The sequence below is a fragment of the Leuciscus leuciscus genome (assembly GCF_965113295.1).
Source record: "Leuciscus leuciscus genome assembly, chromosome: 7".
Lineage (NCBI taxonomy): Eukaryota > Metazoa > Chordata > Actinopteri > Cypriniformes > Leuciscidae > Leuciscus > Leuciscus leuciscus.
In genome coordinates this window covers 950,173-964,526 of record NC_138731.1, presented here as the reverse complement: position 1 = coordinate 964,526, position 14,354 = coordinate 950,173, and the positions used below count along the sequence as shown (strand labels likewise).

The following is a 14,354-nucleotide window of genomic DNA, read 5'->3' as shown; positions in this document are numbered from 1 at the left end:
TATTTGACATATGTATATACCTATTTTTCTGCGGAGGAAAGTCCTCCAGGGTCCGAGACCTGCGATGCTGGATCCTCCCCGGCCCTGGACCTGCTCTGAGAGGGTGGATGTCTGAACTGAGCCAGCACTGCAGCCAACAATCCCCCTGGAGCTCCACGTCCATATGCTTCAAAACCTAAACCTAGTTATTTCGTTATGTAAACCATGCCCAGGATGGTGCACCCTGCCTGGGATGCACTTTCAGTAAATCAGCCGGTCAATTCCTGGAGAATTCCCTTGAAATTGAACTCCCTCGCCCACCAGAGTGAGCCTAAGCAGGCCACACGATGGGCTAATGAAGCCCTGGAGCTCTGCCATCTTAAGCCTTCAAAACCTGTTCTCCAGAACCGTGATGTCCCGTCTGCACTCCTTACTGGAATCCTCCTCCTCCATCTACTCCATATAGCACATACTCATCCAGCTCCAGCTGTCCATCTCCAGCTGACTGAAACAGGCCTTTTCTAATTCCTAATTTTAGATATTTCAGTCGCATCATTACTGTGTTCTCTGCTCTTTCCTAATGGATGATACCGGAATTTGGCCAGTGTTAAGGCCCGTACACACCGGGACGAATATCGGCGCGCGTTATTCGCCAGCGTTTTTCAACGCGTTTTTTGTGTTCACACCCAAGCATTTTTTGCTGACGATGAGCCGAGTGAACATGCAAATTCACTTTTCGTTTTTCGCGTCGGTGTGCACACTCACATTGGCGCCCTTTGTTTAGTCACGAGGCGTTAAACGTCGGCGAATATCGCGCGCGAAATTCGTCCCGGTGTGTACGGGCCTTTACACAGTGAAAAAGGACATCATAGTTCACCACTTCACTGTACTAAATCACTGTTAAACTTAAATGGATAATATATATTGCACTGTATAGTTAAATTTATACTGCCAATAATTGACACGTTTTGCAGAAAATAAATTTTTTCTCTTTTCTTTTTAAATATACCTAATTTAAAGGTTGTATTTTTGTAAATATTTTGAATGAAAGACTAAAACGAAAATCACTTTTCTTACATTTAACAAGTTTGACAATACTTTTCCCGCATCATTTAAAGTTGTCATGAAACAGAAGTTGCGCTAGACTTTATTACCCTATTGCGCTGTATGTACAAGTGAAACGGCCTGTGGAACAAGAGCAAATGTGGGCGGGGCTTGATTGGATGGTTGTGGGTTGCTATTGGCTGATCTCATGTGAGTGACAGGTTATAGCTACGCCCTCATCATCAGAGAAGAGTTCCTGCAAGAGGAAGTTATTCTGATTCAAGATTACCAGTGCTGCGTTCCAGTCCACTTTTAGACACGCACTTGCGAACTTCCCTAAGCACTTCACCTCGGGGGAATCCCCGCCGCCATTTTGAACTGCCACTTCGTGAAGTGGACGAGGCAAGTTTATTGGACAGACCCTCGTTCCCTCGATTTTGACAGAGGGAGCGAGTCTACTTCATATGTACACTTCAGGCACCTATATGTCCCACAATGCAGTACGATTGTGACGTCACCTAGCCTGGCTAACGTCAGACCACATCTCATTGAGACGTGGTCTGGGAACCATATGTTCATTTTCTCATATTTGAGGCGTGGTTTACGAATGCCCAGAGCCGTTTATTGGGCGCTACGAATGTCTATCAAATGCGCCTGTACGTAGCTCATAGCCAATCGTTTCAATTATACCAGATGACGTATGTAGAGCGACAGAAATACGACGAGGAAGAAGACGAAATAAACTTGCGTTCTAAACTACTTAGAACACTATCTAAGGCTGCATCGAAAGGTAACTTCGCGTCTGATGCCATGTTGGATCCATAGATATAAACAAACTGCTTCGGTGTGTCGCATAAATGTCGTCATCGTCTTGCTGCTCCCTCCCCGTTCTGTGATTGGATCCCTTTTTGAGGGGAAAATCTGGTCCATGGTGTCCAGACTGCCTAGCAGTGTGAATAAAATCGCGCTGCGCTCAAGGCAGCATGGGGAAACCCTGGCTAGACATCACCACAAATCTCATCTAATCACCACCACAACAAACAACTCTATGATATATTATTTTTACTTATTTTTTTTTTAAAACAACCCACACACACCTATAAACATTTGAATGCTGCATTAAACAAATTCTTAAAGGGAAAAAAATGTAAATAATAAATCAACTCCACAGCTGATTCCAAGTGATCAAGGGCTTAGGACGTTCCAGTTCAGCCCGTTGCAGTTTCCGCCAGTAGTGAGCACTCGTGCAACGTTAGGAATGCCGTACATCCGAGTGAACGAGACAGAGGGAAGTTAGCGAGTGAAGGGCATGACAATTTTGGACTGGAACGCAGCCATAGAAGATTGCTCACCAGGAACATGAATTTAAAACAATTATCATATGCACTGATAAATCTTTTAGAATAAAGATTCCATAAGAAATAAGAATGGTTTGTTTTGATTTCATAGTGACATTAATAGCAAAACACTTATGAAACAAAATTAATGAAACCGCAAAAATGTAAATGTGATGTTCAAAAATGTCAAACCACTGCCAACTAAACTCACATAGTTGATGAATTGCTCATTTCTTTCCTGATCTGTGCTGTTGTTCAGGGATAAGTTTGTGGAGATGGATCTGAAGCCCGTGTGTAAGCGCTGCTACGAGCGAGTGCCAGACGAGCTCAAGAGACGCTTGTCCAGGCGTGAACAAGACAACAAGGACAAGAAGAAGAAGATGCCCATCTGTCTGTGATGATCACATCACAACACCTCAACGGTCAGTGTGTGACAGTGCAGTAAACTACACGGCTATACATTTTACTTTCACTTTAACGGAAAGGGCGGAGTGACTAATTAAGGCTGGACTGGAACGGCGGAAAGGGAAATTAAGGCAAGGTATATTTAACCAGGTGGAAAGAGGACACGGCACCTGGGTATGTTGGTTTGACCTGTGAGTGAGTGAAGTTAGCGATTACCGAGTGGAGTGGACAATGTCCTGTGTTGTGTGAACTGAGGCTTCCTGCGCATACTGTCTGTTGTGACGTGGAGTCTGGGGATTCCCATGCGACGCACCTCAAAGACCGGCTGTTGTAAGTGAGAGGTTCACTCAACAAACAAGGGGTTAACTTCCCTCCGGGAGCCTGACGAGGTCCTACCACACTCTCCTGTTGCGATTCAGTCTGCCAAAACTGGTCAGTGTGTTTGACACACAGTCACACACTACACTCATTCACACGCTTCCAGACACACACACGCATTCCATTCACATCCGCATATTTGTTTACTGCATATCCATGCTTTTTGATTGTTTAAGTTGAATGTATTGTCATTGATCGTTGATATATTTGCATTTTGTTTTTCACCCGCGATATGTGTATTCAATATGTTTTTTGCTCTTTCTCTTTTTTTCTTTATATGAAAAGTGTGGCGTGAATATGGACACTCGAATCTGCCAGTGTCGACGCCCAGTTAGTGTGACCAGTATTACCCAGTTTTTGTTTGAGTATTGTTTTGTGATTGTGTGAATACTGATATTGAACTCCTACGTTGAGAACAATACATATATTTATTTGCTTATTGTTTTTGTTTTGTTTTCAAAATCAGTAACTTTTTGAATGATGTGATGAGCATTAAGTAATAAATTACAGTTAAACTGAATCCTATTTTCGAAATATTTGTTTTTTGTGTGTAATCAGTGGTTTTCCTAGCTATCCTGGGTGGTTTGATTTTTGTCAGTTTTAATTAAAACTGTCTGGCGCTCGAATTTTTTTGTAAAATAAATCATTTAAGTTTAGGGCACCACCCACCACTGTTACAAGTGCTTTTAACATCCCTAAAGGGTTAAAGATGAAGCTTCTCTCATCATTCTCTGGAGATCTGAAACCAACACACGAGTCCATATAATGCATATACGGGACCTTATCAAAAACTACACAAAACGAACATGACGGGTATCATTACAAGCCCAGTGGATGAATCAGCGTCTTCTGAAGCGAAGCGATAGGTGTGAGATGAACCATCTCTTCCAGCTCACTGTCATATGTGTTCTCTTGATGTGACGTTCCTCTGCATTTCTCTTACGTGAGGTTCAACAAACACAGGCATAACAGCTGGCCGGAAGCAATGGTTCATATTTTAAAAAGTTACAATATTAGTATTTTTCTCTATCACACACACACACACACACACACACACACACACACACACACACACACACACACACATACACGTCTATATTACTAACAGGGGACTATCGCTCTACACTGGCCAAGAGGGGACTAGTGTTTCTGGTCATTTTGAAGAAACAAAAATGACATACAAAATTTTCTTTTAAGCTCTTTTTTCATAATATAACTTCAAATATGCATTTTTTTATTTTTAAAAAAACATGCCAAGTGGGGACCTGAAACTCTGAACGATCTCTATCTATACTAGTGGGGACTTGATAGCCTGCAATGGAGCTGTGTGTGTGTGAACAGTGAAGTGAACTGGCAGTGAAGTCTGCCTTCATTATGTAACTATATATGTGTGTGTATATATATATACTATATATATAACCCATCAGTTATCAAAAATTTTAAAATATGATTTTTTTTAGGAAAGACCATTTAAATCTACAACGGGGTAAAAAATACAGACGGCCCGACGGCAACAGTTCAAAAGCAGAGGCGAGAATATCCTCTTATCATTCATAATATTATTTTTCTTATTTAACGCTCTCTCTTCATAGATACTTTCTATGCTTGGTTATGCAGTCCCTAACAATTTATTGTTACTACTTTTCTTAATAATTTCGTCTGTACCTCAGTAGCAGTTCCATACCAATAAATAATACAGAATATTATTTGATATTTTTCATTTTCTTTCATTTTCACACTTTCAATGAAAGCACTATAAAACATCAGAAGCGTTATGTTGTGGACATTACAGCAAAGTTATTGCTTTAAGAAATTCATTCTCTGTTGTGGCCTATTAATTAAAACATAATTTCTACTCTAATAAAATCAATAGACATGCCATTTTTTTTCTGTTTCCTTTTTTTTTTCTAGGATGTTGATGTACAGAGAAAGTCAGTGTTTGAATTATTGCTCAATTTAAATGCAACCAAACATATGTCGTTCGTTACCATCCAACAGTGGACCTTTCTTGAAGATCTAATTCAAAACTTTTGAGGTGACTTGCTGCATCTGGTCATTTTGAAGAAACAAAAATGAAATACAAAATTTTATTTTAAGGTCTTTTTTCATAATATAACTTCAAATATGCAAAAAAAATAAAATAAAATAAAATATATATTTATAGGCCTAGGCATCAGAGATCACAATATGCATAGTAAAAAAAAGAAAAGAATGACGAACATCATCAGTTATCAAAAATTGAATTGCTTGAGGAAAGACCATTTAAATCTACAATGGGGTAAAAAATACAGACCGTCCGGCAGCAACAGTTCAAAAGCAGAGGCGAGAATATCCTCTTATCATTCATAATATAATTTTTTTTACTTTCTATGCTTGGTTATGCAGTCCCTAACAATTTACTTGCCATTGTTATGTGTCATTGCACACACACATACATATCTATATTACTAACAGACCAATGTCGCTCTACACTGGCCGAGAGGGGACTCTCGGAACGATCTCTATCTATACAAGAGGGGACTTGGCTGCAATGGAGCTGTGTGTGTGTGTGTGTGTGTGTGAACAGTGAAGTGAACTGGCAGTGAAGTCTGTCTTCATTATGTAACTATATATATATAGTATATTATATAGTATATTATATATTACGCCTTTTATCATTCATAACATTATTTTTCTTATTTAACGCTTATTTTCTCTCTTCATAGATACTTTCTATGCTTGGTTATGCAGTCCCTTTAGGGTTTATAGGATTAATCAAACAGAAATAGCTCTTTAAGGTAACGATTTCAGGTCACTATAGTGACCTATATTTAGTATAGCGTAAAGCATACTTTATACAGTGAATAATGATTTTATTAATCAAAATGAACTTCGCGTCCCCAGTTGGATGGTAAAGAACGATACGTGTTTGGCTGCTTTGTACATTTCTTGCCATCACAAACACACTGTAAAGATTTTGGAGGTCAATCTCAAAATGTTATGTCGACTTGCTGCACTGAACATTTTTAGTTGGTTCAGTTGAAATATATGAAGTAGGGATGTTCATTTAACATTTTGTTTTCTGACTGAAAGCTGATGGTTGTTAACCAGTCATCATTAGTTAACTGACATGATTTGAAGGTTAGATTAGAATTAAATGGACTTAGAATAGAATAGTCTGTGACCGATTCAAATACCTAAAAAATGTAGATTTACATGTGCAAATAGCAGCATAAACAACAGAACATGAGGATTCACACATCAAGCACCCGCAGTGCTTCTGTGAACACAGTAAACCAGAATAAAAGTGTATATATAACTGTATATATAATAAATAGGCCAACTTAAATGAACAATTAACAAAACTAAAGTGCAATAAATAATACACGCTTTAGGGTCTGTTTACACGACATCATTTTCAACTGAAAACTGAAAACGTTTTGGCCGTTCATTTCAACGAAAATGCCATTTTGGGGGCCTGACAATGCAAGCTTTTGAAAACGAGTTTTTGTGAGCTCATCTAAAGTGAGGACTAGTTATGCCTTGTAAAGCATTTATAAAGGAGATTTAAAGGCTGTTAATATTTCTATGTTCTCTATCACTGTGTGTGTTTGTTCCCTTTTTCTGTTTAGAAGATAACTGAGTCTTTAAATCTCCTTTATAAATTATTTACAAAGCATAACTAGTCCTCACTTTAGATGAGCTCGCAAAATAGTGAACTGACCACTACTAAATGCTTTATAACTCCCTGAATCTACTATATTTACTCACACTTTCTAAGTGATCTTATTAATCACTGTAAACACCTAAATAACTGGTTTGTAAATAATGCTATACTTCATTTAGAAATGATAAATTGATAATTAATATTTAATAAAGTATGAAAATGCAATTATTAAACACATTATAGATATGCTTCTAACTCAATAATACAGCGTTTAAAGGTGTATTTATAAACTGCTTATTAATGTCTGCTTTATGAATAATGATTTATCTGTTTACCAATGCTTAACTAATGATTAATAGGATGCAGTTATTATAAAGGGTTACCATATATATTATATTATATTTCTCATAATATAACTTCAAATATGCATTTTTTTATATATAAAAAAAAAAAAACATGCCAAGAGGGGATCTGCAACTCAATGTCATAATTATAATGTAATTATTATTATATTATTAAGATATTAATAATGTGACTGATAGTATTGGCTGCCTATTAATTAAAACATAATTTCTACTCTTAAAAAAAATCAATAGACATGTCCTTATTTTTCTGTTTCCTTTGTTTCTAGGATGTTGATGTACAGAGATATTCAGTGTTTGAAATATTGCAAAATTTAAATGCAACCAAACATATGTCGTTCGTTACCATCCAACAGTGGACCTTTCTTGATCTAATTCAAAACTTTTGAGTTGACTTGCTGCATCTGGTCATTTTGAAGAAACAAAAATGAAATACACAATTTTCTTTTAAGGTCTTTTTTCATAATATAACTTCAAATATGCAAAAAATAATAATATTTTAAACATGCCAAGATGGAATATCATCTCTGAACGATTTCTACCTATACAAGAGGGGACTCGCAATAGCCTGCAATGGAACTGTGTGTGTGTGTGTGTGTGTGTGAACAGTTAAGTCTGTCTTTATTTTGTAACTATAGTTACAAAATAAAGACAGACTAAATTGAATTGAATTGCTTGAGGAAAGACCATTTAAATCTACAACGGGGTAAAAAATACAGACGGTCCGGCAGCAACAGTTCAAAAGCAGAGGCGAGAATATCCTCTTATCATTCATAATATAATTTTTTTACTTTCTATGCTTGGTTATGCAGTCCCTTTAGGGTTTATAGGATTAATCAAACAGAAATAGCTCTTTAAGGTAACGATTTCAGGTCACTATAGTGACCTATATTTAGTATAGCGTAAAGCATACTTTATACAGTGAATAATGATTTTATTAATCAAAATGAACTTCGCGTCCCCAGTTGGATGGTAAAGAACGATACGTGTTTGGCTGCTTTGTACATTTCTTGCCATCACAAACACACTGTAAAGATTTTGGAGGTCAATCTCAAAATGTTATGTCGACTTGCTGCACTGAACATTTTTAGTTGGTTCAGTTGAAATATATGAAGTAGGGATGTTCATTTAACATTTTGTTTTCTGACTGAAAGCTGATGGTTGTTAACCAGTCATCATCAGTTAACTGACATGATTTGAAGGTTAGATTAGAATTAAATGGACTTAGAATAGATAGGTGTCTGTGACCAATTCAAAAACCTAAAAAATGTAGATTTACATGTGCAAATAGCAGCATAAACAACAGAACATGAGGATTCACACATCAAGCACCCGCAGTGCTTCTGTGAACACAGTAAACCAGAATAAAAGTGTATATATAACTGTATATATAATAAATAGGCCAACTTAAATGAACAATTAACAAAACTAAAGTGCAATAAAGAATGGACACTTCAGGACATAATTTTCAATTTTCACCTGACAATGCAAGCTTTTGAAAACGAGTTTCAAAGTGCAAGGTTTTGAAAACGATGCCTTTACCATCTGCATGTAAACAACATAAACGTGAATTTGTGAAATTGGTATGTCATTCCAACCCGGTCACACTAAATGTGTCTCTATAGCACACATTGTGTTTATTGTGCAATTTATACGCGAAAAGGAGTTTCTGTGTGCATATGATACGCATGGGTGGGTTTAGGGTAGGTTTAGTAATGGTGTGTAATATGTAATATGTATTATATGTTTGGTTAGGATTAGTGTTGTAGGGTGCATGACATGTGTATTCACCTTATTTTCCACGAGGGTGACGCCATTACGTTCGTTTTGTCATCTTACTTTGGGCTGAGAGGGACCTCAACTTCCGTCTGAAAGGACGCTAGTTTCTAGACGTAATTCTATTGTTCTAACGGTAAAATATGTCAAGTATTATATGGTCAGTTAGGGGCTGCCATAACAATTGGATTAAGAGGATAGAACAATTTAACCAACAGTGTTACGAACACAATGTAAAGCGATCGGAATGTTGTGGTGTACTTTACGATTTACACCCGGATGTGCCGTGTCAGTTTAGCGGAAGTCGGATGACAAATTGCGGAAGCGCAAAGTATTAAAAGTGGGCGGGGCGGAATAAGGTGAATTACACGCAATAAAGTGCTATCATATGAATGTATTAAATGCATGAATAAGCCTTTCTGCATCTGACAGGGATAAATAAGTTTGAATTCTGGCAATATTTTTAAGATGGAAAAATGCAGATTTTGAAACCATTTTGATATGGGCATCAAATGACAAATGCGGATCAAAGATAACACCTAGATTTCGCACTTGTGATGCTGGAGACAATAATTCAGAATCAGAAAACAGACTTAGACAGTTATGTTTGTGCAAATCTGTCAGCATACCAAAAAGTAACAGTTCCATTTTTGATTTGTTAAGCTTAAGATAGTTGTCATGCATCCATACCTTTATTTCTTCCAGACATACGGTAAGAGCTGTAATTGCGAGATTTGGATCAGGGAGTGAGCTAACATAGATCTGCATGTCATCAGCATAACAAGGAAAAACCCCGTACCGTACTTTCTAATAATGTCACCAAGCGGCAACATATAGATGCAGAACAAAGTAGGTCCTAGTACTGACCCCTGCGGGACGCCCTGCTGTACTAATGTTGCCTCCGATTTGTTCTTCCCCAAATAAATATACTGCAAAGAGATGCCAGAGGTGCCTAACAAAACACGCAACCTGTCAAGGAGGATGATATGACATATAGTGTCAAAAGCAGCGCTAATGTCTAGCAGAACCAAAATGCTGCAAGCACCCATATCAGCAGAAACATTAGGCGTTTCTCAATAGCAAGTACGCACAGTTTGGACTTGCCAAGTCCAGCTCAGGAGAATGACTCCCGAGGACGCGAGTCCGGTAATTCTGCTAATGGAACAGCACGTTCTTCAAAGCGTCAGTCAGCTCGCTCTGCTACTCCGGTTATCTCTGTATGTACATTTTAGGCAACAATAAAACAAAATATGTTATAAAACACCACACTGCCTCTTTTCGTTTTCATTTAAAGAAATCTTAAACATTATAGCCACACAAATGGTGATTGCCTGGATCTCACAACCTGGATCAAATTTTCATAAATCTTTATAAATAAACCACAGATTTGAGCTTTAAACAACTACATTCTCGCCTGAAAAACTCTTAAATTTACATTTCGTGACACAGTAACAGTAGTATTATATGTCAACTGTAAATTAAAAGATGGCGCTTCTTATGTTGTCATTCCCCTTGTAGCACGCGCAAGTGACGATTCTCTGTCAACCAATCAACGTCCTGCAGTTAGTCTAGCTCCACCCTTTAGTACCATACCACTGTGCTGGTACCCCAACGGAAGGGTACCCAAAAAGTGTTAAGGTTCGGCTTTTTGGTACCATTCACAACTTTTGACAGTGGAAACGGAAATAAATGCATACCGTACCGTACCGTACCGTACCGCTCAGTGAAAACAAGCCATTAGAGATTAGAGTCGAATCTTCCCTAACAATTTTTAAGTCTCTTTTAAAAAGGTATTTGTTTTCTCTGGCGTATTGATTTTTTTTTTTTTTTAAATGTATATATTATATTTTTGTGTATTAGAGTGTGTATATTTAGGATACGTATTTAGTTGTCTTGTACAGCACTTTGGCCAGTCTTGTGGCTGTTTTAAATGTACTTTATAAATTAATTAAACTTGAAACCACTGATTGTAATAATACATCAAAATTCTTACTGTCAGTTAACCGGTTAGTCATAGTATTCTCAATGTATTTTAACACTGGCACTTTAGTTGAACCATCTGAATATTTTAAATGCAACAATCAACATAAAATTGAGTTTTGACCTTTGTGTATTTTTTTTACAGTGTATTTTTTAGGGCAATAAACCCAGACAGCAACATAGTGTTGGCCCAGATCCGGCCCACATCCGGGCTGTGTGGATTCCAGATGTGGGCCAGATCCGGGCCGATACTATGTAGCTGTCTGAGACTGGTGTTTTAGTGTTATTATGAACATCGCCATCACATTCAGAGATACTGCTAAATGTAAAAGCAATCAAACGTGTCATTCTTTATTATCAAACAGTGGACAAAATAAGTAAATTTGTGTAATGAAATGAATATAACATGTGCATGCATACTGCTGCTGCTTATCTTTAGCATGTACACTAACTTGTGTGGAAATGGGCATGGAATGGTGAAAAAATGCTGACCTAAAAATTGTTACACTTAATTTAAGTGATATTACTTAACATTAATGAACCAACATACAATAAAACTACCAAAACACATCATTCATGTCTCAAATTAAGGCATTCTTTCAGAACTCTAGTGAAGGTTTCAGCCAACAAACATAAATTAAATATACAAAACAAAAAACACACAAACAACAGGCAGCAATATGCACTATTTTCTGCTGTTCAGAATTCAATGCAGTTTATGTTACATGGTTCATGTTTACATTAATGTACAAACCTTTTGTATAGATGGTGATGAAAATGAAAGACTAAGACTTGTGTATGTGTTTAGCTACATCTTATTTTTTCTGATTTAAAAAAAATAATATTTCAGAATAATATATATCAATGTGGTATACGGTAGAAATATTACACATTTCAGTCTAGCTTAGGTTTTTTAATTAAATAACACAGTCTTGGAAATAATATGTAAGCATGTGCAAATAAGCCTGTATAGTAAATCAAGTTCTGTTGGTCTTTGTGTTTAAGTGAGAAATTAATTCATTTAAATTGAAAGATCTCAATGTTTATAAGATCTTTCAATTATGTTTAACAGTTTTGAGTGTATAAAAGAGTGTATAAAAATGGGCTCTGAGTTTTGGCAGTGGTTGTGTCTAAGTGAAATATGTAGTTTGGAAGATGTAGTCACTGAATGCATTAATACAACATTGAATGACACAGACATTTGCAACACTTCTACAGTAATACCGTAGTAAAATATATTCAGAATCTAAAAAATTAAATACTATCAAAACAATTAGATGTAGCTGAACACATACAGGTATTAATCTTTCAGTTTCATCACCATCTATAAAAAGGGGAAACTTGGGGGAAAATGTGTACTGTACTGTAAACAATGACCATGTAACATATAATGTTGTGAATTCTGAACAACAGAAAACAGCAGAAATATTTTATAATGCTTCCTGTTATTTGTGTTTTTTTATTTAACGTGTGTTTTTTGGGGGTAAAACCTTTTCTAGTGTTCTGGAAGAATGAGTTGATCTGACACATGAATGAAGTTTCAGTGCATTTTGAATGTGAAATGAACTGCTGTCAAGCTGTAAGTTGGTTTGGAGAAGATATCATGGTCTTTTAACCTGACATCATTTAAGACATCATTTAAGACTGTGGTATAAATGATTGAATGATTTAACCATAACTCATTACTATCCTTGATTTCTAAAATAGGTATTTTTCATGTGTATGTAGACTAGGGTGTGTGATATTGAGTTGTTGCACTTCCCCCCCACACACAATTTACATATCAATGCAGGAAGGCCTTAAAGGCCAGTGTTTTTCTTAGGTGAGAGCCAACAACCCCCAGAGTCCTGTTACCAATATCTGTGCAACTTCTCAAATACACTAGAATAAACTAGAGAAAACGCTGGGATTTACCCTGCCAAATTAAATTAAATTACAGGTTTTTACAATCACTAGGACACATTTCTCAATATTTAGGTACATTTTCAAAACTCTTCACTCAGTTCTCCTAACCAACTTACAGCTTGACAGCAGTTCATTTCTCATTCAAAATGCACTGAAACTTCATGTCTCAGATCAACTCATTCTTCCAGAACACTAGAAAAGATTTAACAACAAACACACTTTGTCACTCATAAAACAAAAACAAAAAAACACAAACAACAGGAGCATTACACAATGTTTTCTTTTGTAAAATGCTTTCATAAAACAAGAATGACACTATCTACTGTTTATAATTCACTGCAGTTGATGTTACATGATCCTTTTTGATTACAGCCCAGTTATCATCTATGATAATATTGAGCAGGTGGATACCTATAAGTATCTAGGTGTGGTCATTGATCGTTCATTTACTTGGAAAGCCCACATTGATTATCTTTGTTCAAAATTCCGGCAACGATTGTATTTTTTAAGAAGACTTAGGCTGTTTGGTGTAAATCAGAGAATTATGCAATTATTTCATTATGCCGTTTTAGGTAGTCTTTTAAATTATTGGATGCACACTTCATATGGCAATCTTTTGGTCCAATTAAAATCACAGCTTGTACGTCTTGTGAAAACTGCAATGTTAAGTTATGGGTGTAAGAGAGTACTCATCACTTCAATCAATTTACGAATCGTGGATTTTTAAAAAAAATGCACAGACAATAGTGAGTGATTCAAGCCATGTTTTATTTCCAATGTATCAGCTTCTGCCATCAGGGAGACGGTATAGAGTCCCACTGAGTAAGAGGAACCGTTACAAAAAAAATCATTTATTCCTGTATCTATTAATATGTTAAATAGCAAGATGTAGTAATGCCGTTTTTTTAAAACTCTTTTTGGTTTGTGTGTGTATGTATATGTTGTGTACTAATGCAGCTTTGAGTCCAAGACAAATTTCCTGAAAAAGGGCAATAAAGTAAAGTATACTAACAAACTAACTTTTTAACATTACTGTACTAAAATATTCCTAAGTTTCCCCTTTTGTATAGATGGTGATGAAAATGAAAGACTAACACTTACATCTAATTATTTTGATTATATTATATTTTAGAATCAGAATATCTATTTCAATGTGATTGAAATTACTTGTTATTTTTAACAGTTTAACAGTACTATTATTATTAACAGTTTTAAAAAGAGTATGTAAACATGTGCAAATTAGCCTGTATAGAACATAAAGTTCTGTTGGTGTTTGTGTTTAAGAATAATGAATGTAAATGGAACAAAATGCATTCAATGACATCTTTCAAAGCAGTGATCCACAGTTTAGCTCACATAGACGGATGGTGTGATCACTGTGTGAAGAGAGTTTTGAAAAAGTGACTTTAGAATTGGGAAACTTACATTTTATTTGTGTTTGGAATAATCATTAATTTAGTTTCATTGCGAACATAGTGCTAAACAAGTAAACAAGATTTTATATTTAAATATTATATTATAATATATAATACTGATTTCAGA

General features: G+C 36.1%; 1 protein-coding gene across 1 annotated transcript in view; it reads left to right on the top strand.

Moving 5' to 3' along the window:
* Positions 1–14,354, top strand: part of LOC309502711 (LIM and senescent cell antigen-like-containing domain protein 1) — a 41,315-nt gene that overhangs the window by 16,279 nt on the left and 10,682 nt on the right. The window contains exon 12 of the mRNA XM_082175207.1: positions 2,620–2,782. Coding sequence (XP_082031333.1) covers positions 2,620–2,758 — 139 coding nt within the window. The 3' untranslated portion in view covers positions 2,759–2,782. The remainder of the gene's footprint in view (positions 1–2,619; positions 2,783–14,354) is intronic.